Source organism: Protopterus annectens, chromosome 8.part0, assembly GCF_019279795.1.
Source record: "Protopterus annectens isolate FY-2018-M chromosome 8.part0, PAN1.0, whole genome shotgun sequence".
Lineage (NCBI taxonomy): Eukaryota > Metazoa > Chordata > Ceratodontiformes > Protopteridae > Protopterus > Protopterus annectens.
Genome location: NC_056741.1, coordinates 1,926,506,849 through 1,926,534,344, shown reverse-complemented (window position 1 = coordinate 1,926,534,344; position 27,496 = coordinate 1,926,506,849). Strand labels below are relative to the sequence as shown.

General features: G+C 42.5%; 1 protein-coding gene across 4 annotated transcripts in view; it reads right to left on the bottom strand.

The window, feature by feature from the left end:
* Window positions 1–27,496, bottom strand: part of LOC122809727 (anillin-like) — a 1,124,352-nt gene that overhangs the window by 30,468 nt on the left and 1,066,388 nt on the right. For all 4 annotated transcript variants that reach the window (XM_044081431.1, XM_044081433.1, XM_044081432.1 and 1 more), the window contains one exon: window positions 9–116. In XM_044081431.1, coding sequence (XP_043937366.1) covers window positions 9–116 — 108 coding nt within the window. The remainder of the gene's footprint in view (window positions 1–8; window positions 117–27,496) is intronic.

Sequence of the window (27,496 nt, the reverse complement as noted above, 5' to 3'; positions counted from 1 at the left end):
TATATTACCTTATCATCTTCACCATTAAAGTAGACAGAATAGGAGATGCAGCTTTTTGAGAGAACAAACCATCGACGATGCCAAGCTCCAAAACCACTAACATCTTCAAAAATGGTCTAAGATGGGAAATAAATAGAGTTAATCACCTTCTAATTCAAGATGTAATATGTTATATCTATAACATAATAAAACACTGCTCAAGTTTATGAAACCCTTGCAAACAAAAATTCCAGTCAGCATCAAGGGTTAAAAATAAATAAAAATAAAAATCCATACTTGAACAAAATGGGCTTCTCCTTTAGAGTATATTACAGATAGTATGTCAAATTCAAATGTCTATCATCATTTAGCGACTTCATTTATCAATGACTTGACAGATAACCACAGATTTTATAAGGAACACAACAAAAGTGAGGCAAAAAACTTAACATTTTATAAAATTCTGGACAGTTGAGAAGCATAAGCACAACTCACCCTCAGCATGCCCTTTACAGTGGTACTACACTGTTAGAAAATCTTAAACTTCCTTTTGACAATGCAAGTAACAGTCCACAGGTCATTATTTCTCTCAATTAGTAACTGCTCCTTTTTTGTGTTATTTTCCTCCTAGCAGTCTCCCAAATATCACCCTTCTGTGAATGACCAGCCCATATGACTCAGCCAACTGTGGGTAGCAGTCATCCATGCAGCCATTGGGATTTCTGCTACTCAAGCCCAAACACCTCCCCTGGCAGGAGATGCATACCTACAAGGGACTGCTGTGCCTTCCCTCTGTAAGTGTACATATTCCTACACATACCCCATATGGTAATATTATGCAGCTGTCCTTCAGTGTTTGCTGGTACTACAGCAGGCAGCTTCATCCACTTTAAGATGCATGAGCCGATTTTGGCCATTCACTCCCACCCTCCCCTGCCTGGTTCCTCTATTGCCTGAGCTGCTAATCAATTCCATGTTTTATGAGCTTTAACACTTCAGCCCTCTGTAGCATGTAACTGGGGAATCACTCTTATTTTGTGCCTCATTTTGCATTTGACACCTTCTAGAATTACAACCTGTCTGGCATACAAAAATGTCTATGGCTCTCTCTTCATCCTACCCCTGCTGACTAGTATCCATTGTTCTAAAAATACTCCAGTGTTGCACACAAGAAGGCACAGACTTACTTCCATTTCCTCTAAACAGAAAATAAATACACCTGTATGTCAGACTATTGTAACTGTTGAAATGAATATAGTGCAACAGAGGATATTAAAAGAGAAGAGGTTAATGTCAGTCCAGCTAATTTTGAAAAATAGTCTGAAATGAAATTACCTGGATTACTCCATAAAGACCATCTTACAGTTCTGATTACAGCCAGAGACAAAATGTCTGAAAACAGGACTAGGAATCCTACTGTATTGTCCTTAGGGAAAAACTAATTGCTACCCTGGAAGGGGTAAAGTTTTTGAAATGGTTTTATAGCTTCCATATGGTATAGTACATCTTACCAAACTCTGTGTATGTGTATTACAACACATATGCGCTAAATTTTGGTTCCGTTTCTAGTAAAGAGGATAGTGTGGGATCCAGAGTCAGATAACCAAAGTTATATGATGTCATTCTGTAATCCAGCACAGAAATGTTTTAATACTAGATGAGACAGAAGTCTCAGAGCAGTTTGTTTTTGAAACCTGACAAAGGAGGATCACATCACTCACCCACTTCATCTTGCCTTATTTTAGTAAGTAACCATGGAATAGTAATTCTTTAGATCAGTCAGGACAATACAAGATTAGTTAAGTACTGTTTTTCTGCATCTGTGCAAATCTATCAACGTTATTTTTACTATTTCCTGGGGTTGAAACTCTGGTGTTTATTGTAAATAGATATTTAGTATTTTCATGTTCTTTTATGATTACATATATCTAAGCTTTTCATTGTAGCTGGTCTTTTAGAGAATATTTTAACCTTTGAGCGTACTTATATTTATTTGGTGACATTGTGGCTGCTCCTGAAAGCCTTGTTCATTGGTGAAACATTACCATTTTTATTAGTATTAATTTTGCTCAGTATAATTGGGTATCCTTGTAGCAGCCTTAGAGTAGCTGGCCTTGGGTTGTTCTGGTGATAGTATCTACTGTATAGCATGGACAGAGGGGGCATAGCTGGTAAATCTGTGCCAGCCTTTCGTGTGTGTGAGAGAGAGAGAGAGAGAAAATCAAATCTGAAAGTGTGCGTCTGTCAGCTACTTGCAGCAGGGACACAGATGGTTTTACAGAGATAGTGAGGGGGCTTGGCTTGGAACACTTGGCTGAATAATCAACCCTACACAGCTGTGGTCAGTGGGGAGTCTTATTTGAGGCCTGGTGAGAGAAAAACCCAGCCCTAGGATGGGAGTGTGTTCCCTGCATGCTCTTAAGGGAAATTGTGCTTGGTGCAGAGAGCTGCATCGGGAAATACTGCATGTAGCTATTTTTGTTCCAAGTGAACGTCCCTCACCAGTGTCAGTGATGAGGTTTGAGGCTGCTTGATCACTGGCCCATAGGATAAACGTCACACCATGCATCAGCTACTCTCTTAGAAAACCAATTACACATCACTCATGCCTATATAAGCTTCTACATAGGCTGTCCGATGATTCTCTGCTTTTTCATAGCTGCCTCTAAATGCCCTATACGCCTGAATAAGTTTCTGCTCTTAAATATCTATACAAGGCATTGTAAAAGTTCAGATATTATAGTCTTTCATAATGACAATCATTCACATCCATGGATGCCCATATTTCTCCTGTAGTTTTTCTAATGTACTTGTGTTTGCTTTCCTATAAAGTTTTCATATTATTCCTTATGCTGGTTAGTGTTTGATATAACATACAATGATTTCCTAATTTCCTAGACTTTATAAGCCTTTTTATGTAGCCTATAACTGTATAACTATCATCTGACAATTGGTTGATATGATTAGAAAAACATCTACTCTTCATAACATCTAAACTCAAAACATCAAGACCATAACATCTAAACTTCAAAACATCTAAAACTCAAATCATCGAATCTCAAAACATTGAAAACTACAAAGCAAGTATAAATAACATCCCACACACTGTTTACTACGTTTCTACAGGGGGGCAAACCTCTGCCCCCTCGTTAATTAAATATATCAACTCCGAGATTGCAATATAGTGGGGTTAGGAAATTAACTTCTTCCCCTACTGTAGTGCGATCTTGGAGTTGGTATATTTAATTTACGGGGGGGGGGTGCAGGGGGGCTTGCCCCCTTGCAGAAATGTAGTAAACAGTGTGTGGGATGTTATTTATAGTTGCTTTGTAGTTTTCAATGTTTGGAGATTCAGTGTTATGACTTTTAGAGGTTTTGAAGTTTAGATGTTATGGTCTTGATGTTTTGAGTTTAGATGTTATGAAGAGTAGATGTTTTGATAGGTAACCTCTATCCATATATCCAGGTCCTTAAATTAATCTACGGTTGCAGTCACTGTGTACTTTATTACATATTCACCCTTTAATCTGTCTCCCAAATCATAGATGCTTAATTTCTGATAGCTTGATGAGCATATTATTCTGCTGTGGCCAAGGGGTGAATTTAGTCAAGTTCTTTTGCAGACATGTCCTATCGGTAATGCATGGAATCAGTTTACCCATCTTCAAGTCATATGCATACAAACTGTAGAGCATATTACATGACATAGTTAGATCTGAATGATCCAATCTAAATAAGTACAGGTCTAGACAGAGCCCTGTGGGATACCCTAATTGTAACCTAGAATTTCATCTCTCCAACTGTCACGATACCTGCCATGTCCTATTTGTAAGCCAAGCAGCTACCTTATCAAGATTATATCAGTATCTAACTGTTCTACTTTATTACTCAGTGTTTTGTATATGTCCTATCAAAGGCTGAAGCAAAGTCTATACAATGATCCAATCTAAATAAGTACAGGTCTAGACAGAGCCCTCTGGGATACCCTAATTGTAACCTAGAATTTCATCTCTCCAACTGTCACGATACCTGCCATGTCCTATTTGTAAGCCAAGCAGCTACCTTATTCAAGATTACATCAGTATCTAACTGTTCTACTTTATTACTCAGTGTTTTGTATATGTCCTATCAAAGGCTGAAGCAAAGTCTATACAAATTATGTCCGTATAACTTTTAATTTATAATTGTTATACAAGATGTTGCAAGTAGTTATAGACCTATTTTCAACATATGCATGATGTATGGTTTCACGTCCCAGCTTTTCCACTTCTGATAATTTATCCAAAATAATGTTAACCATTTTTTCTACAACATGAAAGTAAATGTATGGGACAAAGACGCTAGGTTTGTCCTAGTCCCCTTTCCCTAAAAGACTGGAAACATGCACTTGTTAAACCTATCTTGAAGAATCTCTCCATACTGAAATGGCCTAGTTAACAGATATCTTCTTCTTCTTTCGGCTGTTCCAATTAGGGGTCGCCGCAGCAAATCATCTGTTTCCATTTCTTCTTGTTCTCCGATTCTTGCTTTGTCACACCAACCACCAGCATGTCCTCTCTCACCATATCCATAAACCTTATCTTAGGCCTTCTTCTTTTCCACCTTGTAGCTTCATCCTTAGCATCTTTTTCCCAATATACTCAGCATCCCTCCTCAGCACATGTCCAAACCAACGTTATCTTGCCTCTCTTGGTAATTCACGTTCATGCTGAAGTGGTCTTAGGTCATTACTACTAATTCTGTCTACTACCTGTACTTTCTGTGGATTCACTTCAGAATATATAATGCACTTGTGCTGGGATATTGTCAGTGTTGGTATTGTGTGTTTTCAATATTGAGAGATTCAGTGTTTTGAAATTTCAAGATTTTGGTTTCGATATTTTGGGATTCTATATTCTGAATTAAATCCCTTTCCTTGGATCCAGTTTGTGTAGCTCTTTTTCAATATATAATTTATTTTCTGTATCTGAAGTAACTATTTGCAGAGTCAAATAGTTTTGCAGAAGATTTTGTAAATATATCTATAATCTGTTGTGTCTTTGAATCAATTTTGTAATTACACGGTTTGTCAATTTGTGTCTTTACTCCTACCACATTTATAAAATGGTTTCCTATTATGCTCAATATTTGTATACACACTATCTTCAAATTTCATTGAACTGGTCTCTCACTGTCTGTTCAGCTTGTTTCATTTTAAGGTTATATAGTTCAACCTCCTCAGTTTCTTATACTTTTGACATTCACCTTAAGTGTCTTGTTCTGATGTAAATATACATCCTCCAGATCCTGTGTGCCCAAATACTGATGTTTAACATTTTATTTGCATTCAAGAAATTTCTTTCAAAACTTGCCATATTCCTTCTACAATTTTTCCATACTGAATGCATCATTCAAATTAGTATTACATACTATTTTGGTACCATAAAGTCTGTTGCAAGTCTTCTGTGCATTGGTTTACATTTCAGTTTAGCAGAATTATCTAGCTACAGTTTACCTTCTATAAACCTATGATCACTGCACATCAACTGTGGTAAAACTTGACATGAGCAATCGTTTTCTATGGAACACAATGTCTGGTATGCTTCATTCCTGGTAGCCTTTTTTAAAGCAATATGTACCTTAACATGTGTTATATATAAATGTCCTTACTAATGCTGTTGAATTATCTCAGTTTGTTTCTGTTAGTTTTAAGTCCCTAGCCACTTATTTTTCCATCCTATGTTTCATACCCGAAATGAGTTCCTCTAGCGCATCAGCCCCTGAGTTTGTTGGTCTGTATCAATTGTTATAAAAGAATCATCAGCTATCTGTAGCTGCATTTGTGTGTACTTGTATGTATGTGACTGTATTTGCCTGCTTGACCTAGTTGCGGCTGAAGAGGGTCCTTGGACCAGCCCATCTACCCAGTTAACAAATGTTAAATATAATATACAGGCAAATTAAGGTTTAGAAAAGACCACAGCTAAAGGTAATACAAAGGTGTTAAGTTCAAACAGTTTGGACAAGCTCCAGTACATAAACTAGTACCTGGAAGAGAATGGAAAATATTATAGAAGATAGTTTATATAGTGTAAAGAAAAAGGATGTCAGGAATTAATAGTGAGGGAGACTGTGGTGGATATTATAAATAGAAAATAGTTAAGCTTATGATAGGAGACCTTAATAAGGCATTTGATGGATACCTATCAAAATATCTACTCTTCATAACATCTAAACTCAAAACATCAAGATCTTAACATCTAAGCTTCATAACATCGAATCTGAAAACTTTGAAAACTACAAAGCAACTATAAATAACATACCACACAGTTTGCTACGTTTCTGAAGGGGAGCAAGCCCCCATGTGGGGGGCTCTGCCACCCACACCCCCCGTAAATTGAATATACCAACTCCGAGATCGCACTACAGTGGGGTTAGGAAATTAACTTTTTTCCCCACTGTAGTGCGATCTTGGAGCTGGTATATTTCATTTACTGAGGGTGTGGGGGGGTGCAGGGGGGCTTGCCCCCCTGCATAAACATAGCAACTCTGTGGGATATTTATAGTTGCTTTGTAGTTTTCAATGTTTTGAGAATCGATAGCATGAGTTTTAGATGTTTTGAAGTTTAGATGTTAAGGTCTAGATGTTTTGAGTTTAGATGCTATGAGGAGTAAATGTTTTGATAGGTAACCCATTCAATACAATATGGCATAAAATTGTATGGGGTACAATGAAGGAGTATAAGATAAGTATAAAAATCAGGAAAGTATGCTTTACAGCATATAACAGAGTAAGAATTTTACTAAATGGATGGTTGAGTAAAGAAACAGACATAAGGAATGGGATAAGACAATAATGTCCAATGAGCTGTGTATTATTTGATCATGAATTTAAGTGGAGTAAACTTTAAAATGAAGGATGCAGTTATATGAATGAAGAAATATTGATTCCAGCTATGTTGACTTATGTCATTAAAGTGATGGTAAAAAAAATGTTGATGAAAAAAGTAATATTATGCTTATATGAATACTTAAAAGCAATAGGCATGGTTCTAAATAAGGAAAAAAAGGCAAAGGATTGGGTGATGTAGTAAAGATTGGAGGGATACGACTTGGAAGAAAAAGTAAAGTCCATTGGGAAAAATAGTAACAGAAAAAGGAAATTTGTGCTTTTTGGAAAACAAACTGCCATTTAGAAAAAAGGTTTATTTAATAAACTCTGTCATAGTGGAAAACATAGAATATTTAGCAAGGGTATACATTATAATAATATATGAAAAAGTATTAAATGCGATTTCTCATTTATATCAGGCTTGAGACTGAATCCAGTAAAAAACAGGAGTTGTGTGCTTGAATAAAGGTGGTAGTTGTGATTTAGGGTTAATAAACCCATTTGTTTATTAAAGTTAAAAGCAGCAGCATAAAGTGGTTAAATGAGAAAAAGAGGAGGTTGGTGGTAAAGTTACTCAAATGTAAATTTGAAATATTTTGGGAGACAATGAAAAGATGCAAAAGAACAAATGTATTAATAAAGAAATTGAATAATAGAAAAAAAATTGATTTTTATTGAATATAAAAATTGAGAAAATTGAAGAGAACATTGTTATATAAAATATGACAATATTATTTTAATGCATGGGTAAAATTTAATGGAAGAATAAAAATAAATGTAAAAAATAGACTGTGTAATGAAAAAATCTAGAATATCCAGATTTTTTTATGCAGACTGGTGATGAATTAACAATAAAAGTCAATGTGCCATACAAAAAGAAATGTGAAATATGTATATATTGCGGGGAAGAAGAAACTACAGAGCATTTTTTTTTAATATAAAGCAGTAGTTAAACTGTGGCAACAGTTATATAAAGTAAAATTTTTTTGGAAGACAAAGTAGATAAACATGGATATGGTTGAGAAGTAATGTCAAGAAAATAGACAAAGATGCGTTATGCTGCATGAATTATTTGGAATGAAATGCCAGTCGTCTAAGAAAGAAACACTTTGAAATCCTTGTCATTTCACATGAGCCGTAACCACTGCCATGCATTTGATGAACACTTTGGGAGTGGGTAGTGAGACCAAAGGGCAGAGCTCTGAACTGGTAATGACTGGCTCTCAGCCAGAAGTGTAAGTGCCTTCTGGATCATCTGTCCATTTTTATATGGTAGTATGCATCCTGAAGGTCTGTGGAGCATATCCAATTGTCCTGCTCCAAGAAAGGAAGTACAAGACTGAACCATGACCATTTGAAACTTACGGCAAACTGACTTGTTTAATCTGCTGAGATCCAGAATTGGTCTCCAGTCCCCTGTTTCCTTTGGAGCTAAAAAGAACCTTGAGTAAGTCTGAATTCTCTCTGGTCTCGGGGACCTCTTGTATGACTCTTTTCCAGCAGTTTTTGAATCTGAATGACTGCTTGATTTATTTGACTGGGTGGAATGTCCTGGATTTTTTTGTTGTGGGGGGGGGGGGTTGATGAGAGAAGGCAATTTGATAACCTCTGGATATTATCCTCTGCACCCACGTGTCAGTGGTTGTTTTTTGCCAGGCTCTCCAGTGCAGGGATAGGTGAACCCCGATTGCCTCCAGAGGTGGGCAATTAGGCCTCGTTTCAGCAGTGGTGGAAGGGTTTCCCAAAGAAAGATTCTCAGGACCCTTGCTTCTTTGGTCCTCCTCTGCCACAAGGGTCATGTCTTCCATTATTGTTCCCCCCTCTGCCTCTGAGGGAAAATTCTCCATGTGTCCTAGTAAGACCCTTGAGATTTCTTGAGCTACATTTTGCCGCAACCTCTCTGAGGGGCAGAAAAACGTATTACCATGGCAGAAAGAGGCTTACTGTCTTTTTCACACCTGGATAATGTTATCCCTGACCTTGGGACCAAAAAGGATGTGCCGTCAAATGGAGCATTGATAAATGAAGACTTAAAAGGCTTCACAAAATCACATAGGCACATCCAGGCATGCCGCCGCATAGATATGCCAGAAGTCGTTATACTTGTTCCTTTGGCTGCATGCACATTGAGCCTCATGGAAGAGTTAGGTTTGCTAACTGGGAAGCCACCTTTTCTCGTGCTCCCTCAGCTACTGCTCCTTCAGGGGTATCGGACAGCTACTTGATCAGATCCCTTTGCAACTTGGTGAAATGGAAAAGGTAGTTCAGGGATTGCAGGACAAACGTCACTAAAGAAAAGACTTGCTTCCCACATCTATCCATTGTTCCCACATCTATCCATCGTTCTGGAATCCTTATTAGGAGGATGAATAGTGGAACTCTCCTTACCTTTTGGTCACTGCTGCCACCACCACAGTATCTACTGCAACCCCTTTTGTCCAAAAGGCCTTTTCAGCTGAAGGAGTAATTATTTTGTTTGGCCTCTGGGAAATTGGTTCAATGGAGTCTGGGCTCTCTCATGCCTGCGGCTATGAGCTCATCGGTGGGCGGAGTGACCCAGGAGGTAGATGGTTGGGAACCAAAGGCTGCCAGGTACACAGAGACTCCTCAGGTGAAGGATTACTGGACTGCCAGCCACCTCTCTGTTTTACGATGTCTAGGATTTCCTCAAAGGAAACATCCTCAGGAGGTGATCGTGGGTATCTTTCTCCCTCATTGAGGTTGGTGTCCTTCGTGGCTGACTTCTCTGTGGAGTAAAAAATGCTTCCTCTTGCAAGGCCTCATCCGTGGATCACTGGGATACCCCAGTGAGGTATCAGAACAGGTAGGGGTACCCCAATGGGTATTCTGGTGCCTAAGGTCCTGTTGTCCCTGTGCAATGTACTGGTCAGAATTGCAGAGGGACATTCATGGGATTGAGGATCTGATGGGGAACATCACCTTCTAGATGGGTGGCAGCTATAGCCCTCTCCAGAGCCCCAAAACCTGACTGCTCCTGACTGGAGAGGAACTGCAGCCTTGACAAGCCGTGCCTGTGGGACGGGGTCCTCTCCAGCCCATAAGACAGCTCTCTCAGGGAAGAAGCCGAAGGCAAGCTCACCTGCACAGAAGCCTCAAGGTGCATCGACTGCTCTGAAGGTTGAGCTCACTCATGGTCTGCAAGGTTCGTTGAGGCCCTGGGAGCTCTCCGGCTCCAAAATGACCGAAGAGCTTAGAGCAACAGTCGGATCCGAGGAAAGAGACATCTTTAGATCCGAGCTGAAAGACACCAGGCTTATCAGATCCAATGACTCTGAAGCTTGCCCTGAAGTCAGAGGAGTTAGTGGGGGAGTGGATGGCTTGGGTAGACCTTGGACTGTATGGGTCAGGGCCGAGGGGGACTTAGTGATGCCCTGCGCCCACAAGACCTTCTTTATCATTCATTCCATGTCATCTTCCCGAAGGCTCCTGGTTGAAGGGGACGCTGATGGAGATTTAGCCCTGCTCAAAAAGGGGGACAGTACCCTTGAAGGAACAGGGTCTACAGTTGGGGAGTACAGAGTCCTTGGAAGAGTCACAAATGGTTTAAAGGGACTAGTGGTCAGATCTGATCTATTGTTACCTGATAGACTTGGAGCTGAAAAAGCCGGATCAAACAGAGAAATGCTCAGCACCGAAGGTTCTGACCAAGCCACTGATTCAGAATATTTGGTATGTTTCCAAGTCTTAGATCTCAGATCCGAAGGATCTGTAGGAGCAAAGGAAGGCCTCTTTTCCTGTCACCACTTTTTGAGAAAAAAAAAGAAGCTGGGCTCGAATGAGACTACTTTGATTTAGATGCTGTCACAGACATAGGATCACTGCCAGAAATGGCCTCTTTGAATGCAGATGGTAGCATGCCCCTCAAAATGAGTTTATTCTTCCTTTCAACCAAGGCCCTATGGATGACGGAATGGCAAGTATGGCAGTCTTCCTGCAGATGAAAGGGCCCCCAGACAGTATGTGCATAGGGAGTGCAAGTCACTGAAGGAAATGTTGTGACCACACTTTGTGCATTTCTTAAAAGTCCACTGGCTTATCCTGCTTTTCAGCCATGAAAAAAAAGGGGGAAGGCCGAGAATACACACAACATACATGCACACACAAAATGAATTTCTCAAAGAGAAAGAGGAAAGTTTTTTTTTTTTTTTTTTTTTTTTAACAAGAAAAGAGAAGGGGAAAAAGAAACTACTAGTAGTAGTAAGGATACCGCAAATGGTGTAGGGGAGAAGGGAGAGTAACCTAGTAAAAATGGTTACTAGCAGGAAAAAGGGAGAGAATGAAAGTAACCTAATAAAAAGTGGTTACTACTGGAGAGAAGAGTTCAGAGACAAAGGGGAGGTAAGAAAAAACAATCACACAAAAACGAGCAAGTAGTAAATAAAAAGAAAACTTACTCTAAATATCACCTGACAATCCAAAAGCTGGAAGGTTTAGACCAAGTCTGCGAAGCAGCAAATATCTGAGGTAACAGGGAGAGATGCATTGTGGGTAAGGGGAGGTATCCAAGAGCTTTTTGTTTGCCACGAGCTTAGTAATGGCAGAGTTGGATCTGATGGATTGGATCCGGACCCACATAAGGACGAAATGAAAAACTGAAAATATTAGATCTTATACTGGCATATAAGATTCCAGACTGCTTTGAAATCCTCTTGTAGCTCACTATTAAGTGTATTATAGTTCTTACTGACCCTAACAATGACAATGCTGTCTGTATAGTGGATGAGTATAATCTAAGATGAGTCTCCATGGGAGATCATTTATAAAACGTGAGAAAAGCAGAGGTCTGAGGAATGAACCTTGAGAGACTCTTCTGCTGGTGCAGCCTATATTGGGACAAAGCATTCTGAAGTTATGGTTGGAAATGTAGCTATGAAACTATCACAGAACGGTAGAGAAGTCAATGCTGCCCAGTTTGTTGAGTAGTCATGAGTGATCAAGTGTTGAATGCCCCTTTTAAGTCAAGGAGTACAGCATCTGCAAGCAAACCTTGTCATATAGTTTTTCTTCCAAATTTACTTTCAATCTGGTCTCTGTAAACTCTGGTCTCCCATATTAGTCTTTTCCTGGGAGTATGTACACTAAATTCTGCTACCCCCCCCCCCCATGTCTAAACTACAAGGCACTACCCCAGATGATTTTAAACACTTAGGACACACACAACAAAATTCATCTGCAAGCTCTGTGCAAACCTGCCAAAAAGCTTTATAAATAAAGTGTGCATAAAAAAGTTGTGTCTTACCATAACGTTCCATCTGTGTTGTAGATCTTTATTCATTCATTACTGATAGGACTTCGGTTCTGTCCTCAGAACCGACACGCCCGTTCATTTCCAAGCTCGCGCCAGCCAAAAACTCCCAGCTAAGACCTACCCATAATGCCCCTCTCATAGTCTCTTCAGATCGAGTTTTCCCGCCCCTATATTATACAGATAGTAAGAGACACAGTAGGAGGCTTGAGCAAATACCTTAACCAAGAGTTCCTAAAGTCCACCAGGAGTCCGGGCAGGGGGAAGGAGGGCAGGAAGTAATGAATGAATAAAGATCTACAACACAGATGGGACATTATGGTAAGACATAACTTCTTTATCTGATGTAAATCTTTATTCATTCCTTACTGGTAGGACCGAGTCCCTAGCTACTAGAGTCCTGGATGGCCCTAAGGAAGGATATTCCTGAGCACCATAGAACCAAAAGATGCTCATCCCCTGGAGGCCAAATTTTGGTCTTGCCCAAGTGGCTGCTACGCAGATATCCATTGAGGCTCTGGAATGAAAAGCCACAGAAGCAGCCATCTATCTAGTAGAATGAGCCTTTATTCTGGAAGGTAAGGATAGTTTATTGTGATGGTAGATGAAGGTAATGACGTTTCTAAGCTAGGAGGAGAGAGTCACTTTGGAGACAGGTTTACCTAATCTGGGTCCCTCAAAGGCCACAAACAATTGGTCCATTTTCCTGAAAGATTTAGTTCTGTTCAAATAAAAATGAAGCTGCCTATGAACATCAAGGGTGTGCAAAAGATACTCCCCTCTGTTTGAATGCTGAGGGAAGAAAACCAGCAGGTCAATAGATTGGTTAATTGAAAAACCAGAAATGACCTTGGGCAAGAAGGGTGGGTCAGTATGAAGGGACATACTATGCCTGTGGAAGTTCAAGTAAGGTCTCTTGACTTTCAAGACCTGCAACTCAGATACTCTTCTCGCGGAGATAAGTGCTACTAGAAGTAGAGTCTTCCATGATAAAAATGCTACATCACATGAATCAAAAGGTTCGAAAGGAGGGATCATTAATGACTGAAGGACCCAAGGCAAGTCCCAGGGTTCTAAGGGGGGGGCTTGACCAGAGGTTTAACGTGCAATACTCCTTTCAAAAAGGTTTGCAAAGATGGTGTGACATAACAGAAGAATTATCAAATCCATTATGAAAATTTGCGATAGCTGCTAAATGCACAGTAATCGTCGATGCTGAGGCTCCTGCATATAGAAGAGTAGGGAGGTACTGTAGGATCTTATGAATAGGCATAGAGAAAGGGTCTATGTCCTGATCTTTGGCCCAAGTAGACAACCTAGTCCATTTACTAGAATACATTTTTCTGGTGGAAGGTTTGTGTGAAGCCAGAAGAATCTCATAGATGGGAGATGAAATATCAGGCAGCCTGGCAATCATGGAAAGTGGAGGAATCAAGCTGTGAGCTTGAGGCTGTGGAGATTGGGGTGAATCAGTCCCTGAAAATGAGATGGACCTTGAGATTGATCCAGGATCCATGGGCAGTGAATCAGATGAGGCCATAAGAAAGGAAAAGTACAGTTGTGTACACTTACCATAAATGTAGATGTTCGAGTGTATTCACTGTCCTAATGGGTTATCCGGCTCTTGGTAGGCTTTGATCGGTCAGAATACCAAAGGTAAGTAAAAATGACATTGCTGCCATCGGTTGTAAAGGATGTCAGGGTGTCAGATACAAAAGGAAGCAGCCGACGTCACTTCCTCAGTCTTTCTTGCCATAACAGTCAGAAGCCCCCAGAAATAAGGCTTAAACCAAAAGCAATTTTGGCAAATATCCAATTTAGCCTGTACCTCAGGAAAAGAGAATAGGAGAGGACCAAAAAGGGGGAAGGAGGGAGGGAAACCAGGACTGTAACAGTGAATACACTCGAACATCTACATTTATGGTAAGTGTACACAACTGTACTATGTTCATTGTGTTTCACTGTTGCAGTCCTAACTAATGGGTTGATTACCAAAGCCCAGAGAAAAGGGAGGAGGAACCAACAGAATCAAGGTTTGGAGATAATGCCCTGCAACACATCAGTGGAAAACCCTGCCCTGGCTCTGGAAAACAGAGGCAAATTATAATGTTTGTGAAAATGTGAACAGAAGACCATGTGGTAGCCTCCAAAATATCTTTAGTAGGGACACCCCTTAAAAAGACTGCAGAAGTGGAAGCTGCTCTAGTTGAGTGGGTCCTAAGGAGGAACCTTGCCATGAAAGGAATAACAAAAAGGTGATACAATGTGCAATCCACTCGGAAATGGTTTGCTTAGAAATAGACTTGCCCTGAGCTCCAGGGGCAAAACTGACCAATAACTGTGCTGATTTCCGAAGGTCTTTAGTCCTGTCCAGGTAAAACCTGAGCTGTCTATGCACATCAAGAGAATGTAGGATCCTTTCACCTCTATTTCGAGGATTAGGAAAGAAGGTAGGAAGGTGTATGGACTGATTAAGAGTTAAGCTAGAAACCACCTTAGGCATAAAGGAGGGATTGGTTCTCAGAAAGACCCTATCTGCATGGAAAATAAGAAAAGGCTCCACCAGCCATCAAAGCTTGCAGTTCTGAAACCCTCCTTGCTGAAGTTATAGCCAACAGCAAAGCAGTCTTCCAAGAGAGAAACTTTAAATCTACAGTGGCAGCTGGCTCAAAAGGATGAGTTTCTCTAGAACAAAATTCAGATCCCAGGCTGGAGTAGGTGCCCTTCTGGGAGGTTTTAAGTTGCAAGCACCTCGGAGAAACATTTTCATAAGGGGATGAGAAAAAATGGGTTGTTCAAAAGAACAATGAGCAGAAATGGCTGAAACATGGAGCTTGATAGAGGCAAAAGAAAGACGACCCTGAAGCAATTCAGCCAGGTATTCCAGGATCAGAAGAAGGGTAGGCTGGGAAGAAGATTCCCCTCTTGCCTGCATCCAATGAGAGAACCTTTCCCATTTGCCAGCGTAGGACTTCCTAGTGCTAGGCCTCCCTCAGCACGTCAACCACCTGCTGGGAAAGGGAAGAAGATAAGGAAGGAGTCATACAATGAGCCATGCTGCCAAATGGAGGTACTGAAGATGAGGATGCAGAATGTTTCCGCCTTCCTGAACCAAAAGATCTGGCTTCAGAGGAAGATGCCAAGGAGGAAATTAGGAGAGACTAAGAAGCAGTGGATAACCAATGCTGTCTAGGCCAGTCCGGAGCTATGAGAATAGTCCTTGTTCATTCGTCCATCATCTTCAATAACACTCTGGGAAGAGGAGGAAGAGGAGGGAAGGTGTAAACTGATAGCAATGTCCAAGGGAAGGACAGAGCATTCACTCTCCGGGCTCTGCTGTGATGCTGTATGGTGGAAAAGAGGGGTAGAAGATGGTTGTCTGAGGAGGAGAAAAGATCCACCTGAGGTGTTCCCCAACGTTGAATGATGCTGTAAAAGACTGCTCTGTTCAGCTGCCACTCGTGAGGATCCAGGGTTTGTCTGCTCAACTGGTCTGCCAAGACATTGCGCCTTCCTGGAAGAAACTGAGCTAGGAGATGCAGGCCCAGGGATGCTGCCATGGACCAAAGATTCATGCTCTGTCTGCACAGGGGGTAAGAATGAGTCCCTCCCTGCTTGCTGATGTAACACATGACTGTGGTGCCTGTTCTGATGAGCAGGGTCCCTGGAGAAAAATGATGCTTGAAAGCTAGTAAGGCCTGCTGAACTGCAATCAACTCTTTTAGATTTATGTACAGGTGCATCTGCTGGGCATTCCAACGTCCCTGTATGCATCTGCCATCCAGGTGTGCTCCCCAGGCGTAGTCCGATGCATCTGTGGTAAGAACTTGAGTGGCAGCAGGTGGGCAAAAAGGCATGCTTTTGTTTTGTAGACAGGCTGTTGCCCACCATAGAAACTCTGCAGAGATGAAAGCAGAGGAATCATCACATCCAGGTCCTGTGTGTGTGTTGACACCAAATGTTCTTGAGGTACCATTGCAATTTCCTCATATGCAGTCTTGCATATGGAATCATGAGAATGCAAGAGGCCATGAATCCCAGAGCTTGCTGGTATTTCCTTGCAGGGAGCTAGGACAGGCTTGCCAAGTCCTTGAAGTAAACTGAAAGAGCTGTCTGCTTCTCCTGGGTGAGATATATCATCTGGGTGGATGTGTTCAGACTCGCTTGATGGCACCATTTTCGATTTTTCCTCGTTGAGAGTGTAACCCAGGGAAGAGAGGAGAGTCTTTACAAATTCTAGATCCTTTAAACAGCTGTTCCTGAGAATATGCTTGAATTAGACAGTCGTCTAAGGATGGATAAATCTGAATTTTCTTCTGCCTGCAAAAAGCAATGACTGGAGCCAAGCACTTTGTGAAAACTCTGGGAGCAGTAGATAAGCCAATGGGCAGCGCAGAGAATTGATAATGTTGCTTGCCCACCCTGAAACGAAGGTACTGCCTGCAACTTTCCCTGATAGGGATGTGCAGATAAGCCTCTGAGATCCAAAGTCACCAGCCAGGAATCCTTTTCTAGCATTGGTAGCAACTGATGCAGTGTGTGCATTTTGAACTTTGGAATTACTAGAAAGGAGTTCAGAATGGATAGATCTTGGATAGGATGCCAGGAACTAGGAAAAGCCTGGAATAAAACCCCAGGCCTACCTGCTGAGCAGGAACTGATTCTATTGCTCCCAGATGGAACAGAGACAAAATTTGTTTTTCAACTTCTGCCCTTTGGTTTGAAGGAAAGTCTGGGAATCCTTTGGGAACTGGAAAGGTGCAGAAAGAAAACTTGTGCCCTAGGGATACAGTACTGAGCACCCATATGTCATCCGTGATAGTGGCCCAGACATCTGCAAAAAGGGCCAACCTTCCCCCTAAAGGACTCTCCAGGGAAGCAAGAACAGGCAGAAGTTGGAAAAAGTCATTGAGAGTGTTTCAAGCCCCTGAGATGCAGGCTTGGAACTTCCCGCCTTGGAAGTGGAAGCCTGTCAATGCTTAGACCTTTGAGGAGTAGCCACCTGCCCCCTAGAAGCTTTGTAACCTCCAGTCCTAGAACGGTTTTGTCTGCTGGTATCAGGAAAAGTCCAAGTCTTAGAAGGGTAAATTCCTGCTAAAGCGAGGAAGTTGAACTTGCAGAAAATCCTTAACAGTTTGCATGGACTTGGCCTTATCCTAATCTTCTTGAGTACTTCTCTCTGCTTTGCTGCCAAAAAGACTGTCCTTATGCAAAGGTACATCCAAAAGCTTAGCCCTGACAGGTTCTGGAAGGGGCTGTTCCCTGAGCCAAGCGTGCCTTCTAATAACAGATCCAGTAGCTGTAGCCCTGCAGGTGGCTTCAAGAATGTCAAAACTACAATGTAAAGAATGCTTATTAACAAGACTGGCAGAATTCAGCAAATCCTGCATGTCCTTACTCTCCGCCAAAAGAGGCACACTTGCGATCCTGGACTTAATAGCCTCCAAGGTGCGCTGCTGGTACTTCAGCATATGAAAAAGACAATTGGTAGCTCTAATAGCAAGAGTGGCAGAGGTATAACATTTTTTACCCCACCTATCTAGGTTCCTAGATTCCCTGTCAGAGGGAACAGGATTTTCTGGTAACAGTGGCCTTAACTCCTTTAGGGCCTTGAGAAATAACCTCTGGATCCGCCAACAGATTCCTGAAAAGAAACAGATGAGAATCAGGGACTCTATAGTACCTGTCAGGTTTCCTGGGAGCAGGAGGAACCAAATTTGGAGTCGAGGAATTTTCCAGAAAAACATCAACAACTTCCAGTACTGGGGGAATAGCCAGAGGCTTATGCTGAGGAAAATCCAGAAACTCCCTAATCAGTTTCTTAGATTGGGGATAATCCTGACTTTCCCATTTAAAATGTTCTCTGAGGGTATTTAAAGTATCACCAAAAGAGAAATCCTCTGGGGGAGAAGCCGAAGGAATGGACTCCTCTGCATCTGAATCCTCAAAAGGAGAAAAAGCCTGAGAAACTTCCTCTTCATCAGCAGAAATGCTGGAAGAATCAGAAACTGAAAAAGACAAAGCCTCAGGGGAAACATCCCTACTCCTTTTAGGGGGAAGAGGATGAGAACCCCTAATAAGAGTCAAAAGGTCATTAGCCATTTTAACCATTTGGGATTGAGGGGAGTGAGAAGAAACTGGAGCCTGTTTTCTCACAGGCTTATGAATGAAGATTTACCTGCAAGCCTGAAGGACTCGGGAGGTCTGGCAACTGCCGAAGTTGCAGTAGAAGTCGAAGGAAAGAGCTTGCTGTCTGAGCGCAGAATAGAGGCCTCGGACACCGGAGTCAGCGTAGTGGCTCCAGCTGAAGAGGCGACAGGTGAAAGGTCGGAAGACAAAATGGAGGCCTAAGGGAATCTGAAATGATCTCAGTCAAGGCCTGCGGTTGTAAATCCGCAGACTGCAGGGGCTGCATAGTCATCTCACTGGCTATCGCCTGACTAACTACCATCTTATCATCATCCGAGGACTTAACTTTCTGAGGCCTGTCGCTATCCTTATCTTTACGTTTCTTGGGGATATCCAAAGCCAGAAGACCGGCGGACGCCATATCGACAAACTTAGGCCAAACTCCAAAATGCTTAGCTAAAAGCTTAGCCCAAAGACAGATAGTATGCGGATTAAAGGAGGCACAGAGCTCACAATTAGGAACGTCATGGTCAAGGCCTAAACAAATAATACAATAGGAATGAAAATCTCTATGGGGAATCTGATTTCCACAGGTAAGGCAATGATTAACTTTTTCTGGCATTCGTTAAGGCAAGAAAAGAGGATCCTCAACAGGGTTCTTAGCTGTAGTACACTTCACCTTGTAGTCAGAAACCAACAAAGGTAAACTGCCGATCGGCACTCGTGCATGAAACGCTTCTGCTTTGGGCTCCGCGGTAAGGAAGACTGAGGAAGTGACGTCAGCTGCTTCCTTTTGTATTGGATGCCCTGATGTCCTTTACAACCGATGGCAGCCGATGTCATTTTTACTTACGTTTGGTATTCTGGCCGATTGAGGGCTACCAGGAGCTGGATAACCCATTAGTTAGGACTGCAACAGTGAAACACGATGAACATCCAGACTTGACGGGGCCAATAATGGGCAATGAGGATCACTTTGCTTCCCAACTTTTGAGCTATCTGGAGGAATTTCGGGATGAGGGGAAACGGGGGGGGAGGCATACAGTATATCCGGGGGCCAATCGTGCATTAGAGCGTCCCTCGGTGATTCCCCCTGAGGGGGGATCAGGGCAAAGTAACTTCTGCATTTGTTGTTTAGAGGGGAAGCAAACAGATCGCAGCAAGGCCAGCCCCAGTGGCGGAAGATCCGATACACTATTACAGGATTGAGGGACCACTCGTGAGGCATCAGGATGTTCCTGCTCAGATTGTCTGCAACAAGGGTGGAACTCCCGGGAATGTGCGTAGCAATAAGAAAGCTGTTGGAAACTAACACCCAGTGCCAAATCCTCATGGCTTCCCGACACTGGAGGTAATACCTGGTTCCGCCTTATTTGTTTATATACCAGATGATTGACATGTTGTCCCATTGAATTGCAATGGTCCCAGAAGGGAGGGAACGCTTGCAACAGAGAACTGCCCTCAATTCCAGGACATTTATGTGCAAATTGGCCTCCATGGGGGACCAGGTGCCTTGGACCGTCTTTCCCTGGAAAAGACCCCCCCCCCCCCCAACAGGGAAGCGTCCGAGGTCAACATGGCTCTGGGCTGGGGGAGACAGAATGGTCGACACCAAAGATTTGATTCTGGCTTCATCCACTATAGCATTTCTTTCTTGCAAAGGTTTGTCAGGCGTATCATGTGGTTGAGTGGGTGGGTTAAGATCGACCAATTGTGAAGAAAGAAGCCACTGTAATATTCTCATGTGCAACATCGCCAGTGGTACTAGGGTAATGGCAGCTGCCATACAGCCTAAGAGTTGCAATACAAGGTGTGCTGGTACAAAGGTCTGTGGAAGGAACTTGGATCTGGTGTCTTATTTTCGAAAGCCTGTGAGGTGGCAGGGAAGCTTGACAGGATGTTGTGTCGAACAGCGCTCCAATAAATTCCAGTGTTTTTGTTGGGAACATTTAAGATTTGTCCTTGTTGATCATAATCCCCAAGCAGAGAGTGAGGCCTTGAGTGTAAGAGAGGCTGCGGATTAGAAAATTCCTGGTCAAGGCAGTAAGGAGCCAATTGTCTAGATACGCAAACACCTGGAATCCTTGTAGTCAAAGATGAGCTACTACAACTGCCATACATTTGGTGAACACTCAAGGGGGGCTTATCGAGAGACCAAATGGCTGTACCATGAACTGGTAGAGATTGGCTCCCAGCCCAGAGCAGAGAAATCTCCGGGAGCGCTGATCCATTTTATGTGGTAATACGCATCCTGGAGATCTATACAGCACATCCAGTTGTCCTTCCCCAGAAAAGGGAGAATGGACTGTACTGTGACCATCCGGAATTTTTGAGGTTTCATAAATGTGTTAAATAGGCTGAAATCAAGAATTGGTCTCCAGTCCCCTGTCTTTTTTAGCACTAAAAAGAACCTTGAGTAAAACCTGGATCCTCTCTGGTTTGGTGGGACTGGTTGGATGACTCTTTCTTAGCAGCTTTTCTATTTCTATGGCTGCTACCTCCCTCTGACTGGGAGGCACATTGGGGATTCGTTTGATGGGTCTGGCAGTTAAATTGAAAGGGATATGGTAGCCTCTGGATATTATTCTCTGCACCCAAACATCGGTAGTAATAAGCTGCCAGGCTGGTAGGTGCAGGGAAAAATTACCTCTGACTGCTTCCAGAGGAAAGCAATCAGACTGCTGCTTATGAGCGTTGGTAGGGTCGGCTGGAGAAGGTTTGGCCATGGTTACGTGGATGAGTTGCCCTCTCTGCCCCAAGGGGATTGTTCACCACGAGTATCACGAAAAGATCCTTGGGACTTTTTGAACCTCTGGTTCCTGGAGTAGGACAACTGGGAGGTGGAAAAACGTTTGCCCACAGCAGACAAGATCTTTTAGTCTTTCTCACTTCGTGCTAGTGCATCTCGTACTTTGGGAACAAAAAGTGCAGATTCGTCAACAGGTACGTTGATGAAGGAAGATTTAAAGGGCTCTACGAAATCACACAAATGCATCCAAGCATGACATCTCATGACAATGCCTGATGTGGCAGTTCAAGCTGTCCCCTTGGTGCTGTGAGATATCAAATGTATCGAGTAGTTCGCGATTGATTCTAGGGAAGCTAGCTGCGAGAGGACAGTGTCATGCACCTCATCAGGCAGTACCCCTGCCAAAGAGGTAGACATTTCAGAAATTTGGTTCAGCAACCGAATGGCAAAGGTCGCTGAAGCATAGGTCCACTTCCCTAGCCTGTCCATGGCCCAAGACTCCCTGTTCAGAGGATGGACAGTGGAACTATTTTCTGCCAGTTCCCTCTTGGTGGCCGCCGCCACGACCATAGAATCAACCGTCAACTGCTTGGACCAGTTGGGGCTGGTCTTCGGGGGTGGATAAAATTTTGTCCGGCCTCCGTGGGACAGGTTCTACATTGTCCGGGGCCTTCCAGGCACGCTTCACAATCAGCTTTACAAGCTCATCCGCAGGTGGGGTCACCCAGGAAGTAGATGGCTGGGCATGGAAGCCCTACAGGAACACCAATTCCTCCGAAGGGTTAGAGAACTTCCAGTCTCCCCTCTGCTTGAGGATTTCGAGAATGTCTCCAAATGAGACGTCTTCTGGGGGAGACCATGGGGACCCTTCTCCCTCATCACAATCAGTGTCCTCAGTGATGGATTCTTCAGGGGAATTAAGGTGCTTCCTCTTGCACTGTTTATTCCGGGGTTGCTCCCCAATGGGATCTTCTGAGGACGACTCTGGAGTTCCCTTCAAAGGGAGGTCTTGCAGCTCCCGTGCCCGGGAACCTAAAATAGGGGGTTGGAACAGCTGCATGCCAAAGGAGGATTCTGGTGTCAATGCCATTGGTGCTGACTGCGAGCCTGTGGAGGCAAGGACCCTCTCTATCACCTAGAAAGCAGGCCCGCCCAAGGAGGGATGGGAGCCCGGAACCGAGGAGGACAACCTTAGAACTGGGGTCACACCCAGCTCTGAGAGCACTGGAAGCTGTTGGAGCCGTGGACATAGCGCCTCTGAAAAAATAGGCCCCGGACTAGGTACTACGGTGTTGACAGCCCAAACACTGCTCTGTGTGTGTATCGGCTCCAATGGAGCCAATGCAGTAAGGGAGGTCGATGCCGACAAGGGAAACTCCGCAGTCGGAACAGAGACAGTATGCACAGAGGTGGTCATCGGTACCGAGGTCTCCAGAGCCTGGGAAGAGGCCGGGGGAGGATAAACAGGTGAGTATGCTGTGAAGGGTTTCATGCCGAAAGGAAGGTCTAGCCAGGATGGGCAATCCCCTAGTTGCCAGATGCTGGTCCACAACCCGCATTACATCCTGTTCAGAAGAGCTCCTGGTGGATCTATAGGAAGCTGCTGAAGGAGAGTCAGGTCTTTCAAGAAAGGGGCTAACTGGTGCCCCAAAAAATGATTGTAAGTTGGAGAGTATCTGGTTCTTGGGAGATGTTCAACCTTAGGAACAGAGGTTATAGTCTGTGGAGCCGAATAAGCTATTGGCACCATGGCTGGGGATGGTGCCAAAGCAGGTATCATTGTCAAAGCCGGTGTCAGGACCAAGGATGGCACCGAAAACGATGGTGCCGAAGCTGGAACTGTAATAAGAGTCAACATCAGAGACGGCACTGAGGGGGAAGACACAGTGCCTGGTGCCGAAGTTGTCTGCACCAAGGGCACTGGAGAAGCTCGGTGCCGACTCTGTTCCGTAACGGTTTGGGATGTAGGAACTGAGCGACTCCGTTTCTCCTTGTGTTTTTTGGTTTTAGGAGGTGGTGAGACCTCCGACCCAGAGAGAGCCTTGGAAAAAGGCGTTTTGACTTTCAAGATTGGTTTGTTTTTGCACTCTGCTAGAGTGCGATTACTAAAACTAGAGCAGATGTCACAAGAAGCACTTATATGGCCATGCCCAAACAATAAACGCAGCGAGCATGACCATCGAGTTGGGCATCTTTTGCCCACACGTGTCGCACTGTTTAAACCCCAACTTAACTTTTTCTGACAATGTAGTGACAACAAAACTACCAAGAAAGAAACAAGTGAAAAAGAAAAAGGATTTTCTTTTTTTTTTTTTTTTGAGAAAGATAAAGAGGGAAAGCAGAGAGTACTGACGATGGTATCTAGAAATACCACAAGTGGTAAAAGGAGGGCCTACCAAAGATAGGAGAGATAGACAATACCAACAATGGTAAAAGGTTAACTACCAAAGATAGAGGTAGGAAATAGAAGCAGATTACAGGCGAGGGGAGAAATTAGTGAGACTGACTAAAAAGGGCAATGTTTTGAGATAAAAACTACACAAAATACACAAATTTTCCACTTAGCTTTGAGAGAGAAGACTAGGCACATCTGACGAGGAATGCGGCAAATGAGATCTGGAGAGACTATGAGAGGGATATTATGGGTTGGTCCTAGCTGAGAGTTTCTGGCTGGTGTGAGCTTGGAAATGGCTGTCTCGGTTCTGAGGACGGAACCGAAGTCCTATCAGTAAGGAATGAATAAAGATTTACATCATCAGATATGATTTTTTCCCTTTAATCGGCTTTTCAATATGCATTGTTATTTGGTTTGAATAGTTGTGTCTAATGTGTTTGCTACACTTGCAATCTGTGTAGTGTGCACACCCTCTTCCCCCTCCCAGCTTATTTTAATTAGCAGCTTCTGATTCCACTCTGCTTAGTTAAGTACCACCAAATGCCTTTAAGCTGATTTTCTTTATAAGCTGTAAATGTACCCTTATATACCTTACTACTATGCACCCAATACTTAACTGACCCTATAACCAGCATCTTAAATAGATTTGCTGCAGCCTCACTGAGTACTTACCTGCTGGTTCTTGTTCTCTGGGAGGTTCTCCTGCTTCATTCGCCCTCCGGGCTTACTTCGCTTCCCTAACCTGCCCCCTTAATCCCTTCCCTCCTCCACTGCCTCCACATTTAAACCTATCTACACCACACCCCTTCCTCTGCCAGCTCCACCCCCATCATCCTCTTCCTCTGTTAGCCCCACCTTCCTCATCCATACACTCCATCTCTCAACATATTACTATTATCACGCTAGCTCCCTATCTGCATACTACTCTCCCTTCCTTAATTTCTATAAACTTTATTATTCTCCTCAAATTATCCACATAAGTAGTTTGTCTGATTAACTCTAATAATCCCTAATCTAAAAAGATTCTCATTCTCCTGTCACTAATGCTCTTCTCCGTCTCTTCACTATATTTGGTCCTATCCAACCTATTCTAAGCTCACCTACTGACACTACCTCTCCGTCTCTTCACTATATTTGGTCCTATCCAACCTATTCTAAGCTCACCTACTGACACTACCTCTTACACCAAACACAAATCACTACTCCTTACCCATCACCGCTCATCTCTTTCACGCAAACAATATATTCTTTAAACCCAAACTGTTTTAGATACAGCTATACCTGTTTAACATTACACTTAGACAATTTAATGATAATTAAATCCCATCTTTACTATACAATCCCGAAATTCCTCCAGCTCTGTAGTGACATCCACCCTAACCCCGGTCTCAACATCTCACAATCCACATCTTCAACCCATATTCCAGGTACACAAAATATGCTTAAATTTATCTCAGTAAACAAATACTGCATGTGCAACAACATTTCTGAGTTGCATGCTTGGACGACTGCACAATCTCCTGACATAATAGTAATCACTGAAACCTGGCTTAAACCACAGAAAGGATACTGAAGTACTTCCTCCAGGCTGTAATATGTTCAGAGCTGACTGACTTAAAAGAAAAGGAGGCAGTGTTGCAGTAATATATCCTGCTTCTATTTCCTTAATTCCTCACAACCAATCCATACCCTAGTTTGAAAAAAGCCGAACTACTGATCGCCTACCTTAAATTAAACAATAATAAAAGTGTCTGCATTATAGCTTTATACAAACCCCCATTAGGAATAACCTATCAACTCTGGAAAGTATCCTCTTTTGGGTATCAAAAACATCTCTCTGGAAACAGTAATATTAGGTGATGTCAACATTTGACTAGCAGAAGCATAACTTACAATTTCCTACAAATAGCATAAAACTATTTGGATTTTCTCAACAAATTACTCACCAAAATTTACCAGTTCGTACACCAAAATGGTTCAATAATTGATTGGATTTTGGCCTCCCATCCTAACAATTTCTTAGTCCAAAACACTTCCAGCCTCTATTAGTGATCGCCACCCCATCTGTACAACTACACTTATTTTACATTTATGTAGACAACACACCTACAAGACCGTACAAAACCTATCAAACTTTGACCAGCAGGCCTAGATGATGCAGTTGAACAATTTAATTCTACATTCCTAAACACTTGACAGTTTAGCTCCCACCACAAGGAAAAGACCCAAAACCAGCTATACTCCTTAGCTTTCTGTCTATACTAGATCACTCATGCAAACGAGACACAAGGCTTGGACAACTTACCTAAAACATAAGACTCACAACTTACAGCATTTCAAAGTACCGCATAACCTTGTAAAGAAACAGGTTAATTTAGACAAAAAATTATATGCAAAGCCACAAAATCTGCAGAAACCCAGTCCAAAAACCTTCTGGCACACTATCAAAAAAATCCTAAACCCAGGAAGTCAGTCCTCACTCCAACCCTCCTGTGATAGTACCTTCCCGAGACAGCAACTCATTAAGTCTTACTTCATTGATAGCATGGATTCCATCACTAATAAATTCCCTCCATATCCCTCTACCCTCTCTCAGCCTCCTATTACCTGTCACTCCACATTTTCCCTTCAACCAGTTCCTACTTCCTTCATCAAATCTCTCCTGTGCTAGCTCAAGCCATGTTTCCTCTCTGCTGACAATCTTCCTAATGAATTCCTAAAAATGGCTGCTGACTTAATTGCCTACGCAGTCTGAATAATCATTAGTAGATCCATCAAGGAGGCTTATGTCTCCCCTCAATGTGGAAAAAATCCTTCATCCTTCCTCTCCACAACGGTGGACCTCCACAGACATCTCTAACTATAGATTAATTGCTATTCTTTCACCATTCTCAAAAATTCGACAAAAAATGTATCCATAAACAACTTCAATACCTACTTCACAATAATAATCTCTCTCTTACCCAACATGGATTCAGTCCCACACACAGCACTATCACTGCTCTAATATCCCTTACTGACTCGGTCAACAAAGCTCGTGAATCAGTAAACTTGGCCTCTTCTCTCTTCTTAGATCTATCCAAAGCCTTTGATGCTGTCTCACAACCCCAACTCTTATCCAAGCTATCTCTTCTGGCCATGGCCAAAACATCTTTACAATAGTTCACGAGCTATCGCTCTAACAGATAGCAGACTGTCAAATGGAACTCTTAACTTCTCTCCTTACTTACCTGTTAGCACTGGGGTACTCCAGGGCTCAATACTAGGTCCACTTCTCTTCAATATTTTTATTAACTATCTTAATACTACCACCAAACAAGCGACCCTAATTCAATATGCTAATGACTCTGCATTAATCTGCCCCTGCCAGGACACACACACATCCACAGAGTTTAACTCAAGAAGCATTGAATTCCATTAAGTCTTGGCTCACCAACAACCATTTCCTACTGAACCCCCACAAAAAAATGCACTTCTACTATTTTTACCAAAACAATTTTCTCCAGATACCTCTAACTTTGCTATTACTTCTCTGAATGATACATCAATCCATGTGGTTTCACATACAAAATTGTTAGGTGTAACTATCGACGACAGTCTTAAGTCTGACCTACATAGCAGCAACATAAGAACTAATCCAAAACTGGACATGATGTATAGGGCTAAGAAATTCATCTCCAACTCCACAAGAGTAACCCTTGCCACCTCTATCTCTTACCCTACCTTCTATATGCTTCTCCTATTCTAACCAATCTTCACTCTTCCCTCAAAGCAAGTTTGCCACAGAGCAGATCCACTACTTTCATCATTGCTCTGCTCTCATGTCCCTAAATTGGCTCGAACTACCCCACCTTCTCACCTTTAATCAATTAACATTACTCACAAAATACTGTAAAACGCATTTTTGCAAACTACATCACTATATTCCATCTCATGACCTACACTCTTCTCACAAGTATCTATTTACAAACTTCAAAGATCTAATGAGGTTAACTCTGTACTCTCACTGCGTTTCCAAATCATGGAATAGCATTCCAGAAGCAATCAGACTTATACCCCCACTACTATTCCCTCAAGTCTAGGCTGAAAGAACATCTAACCAATAAA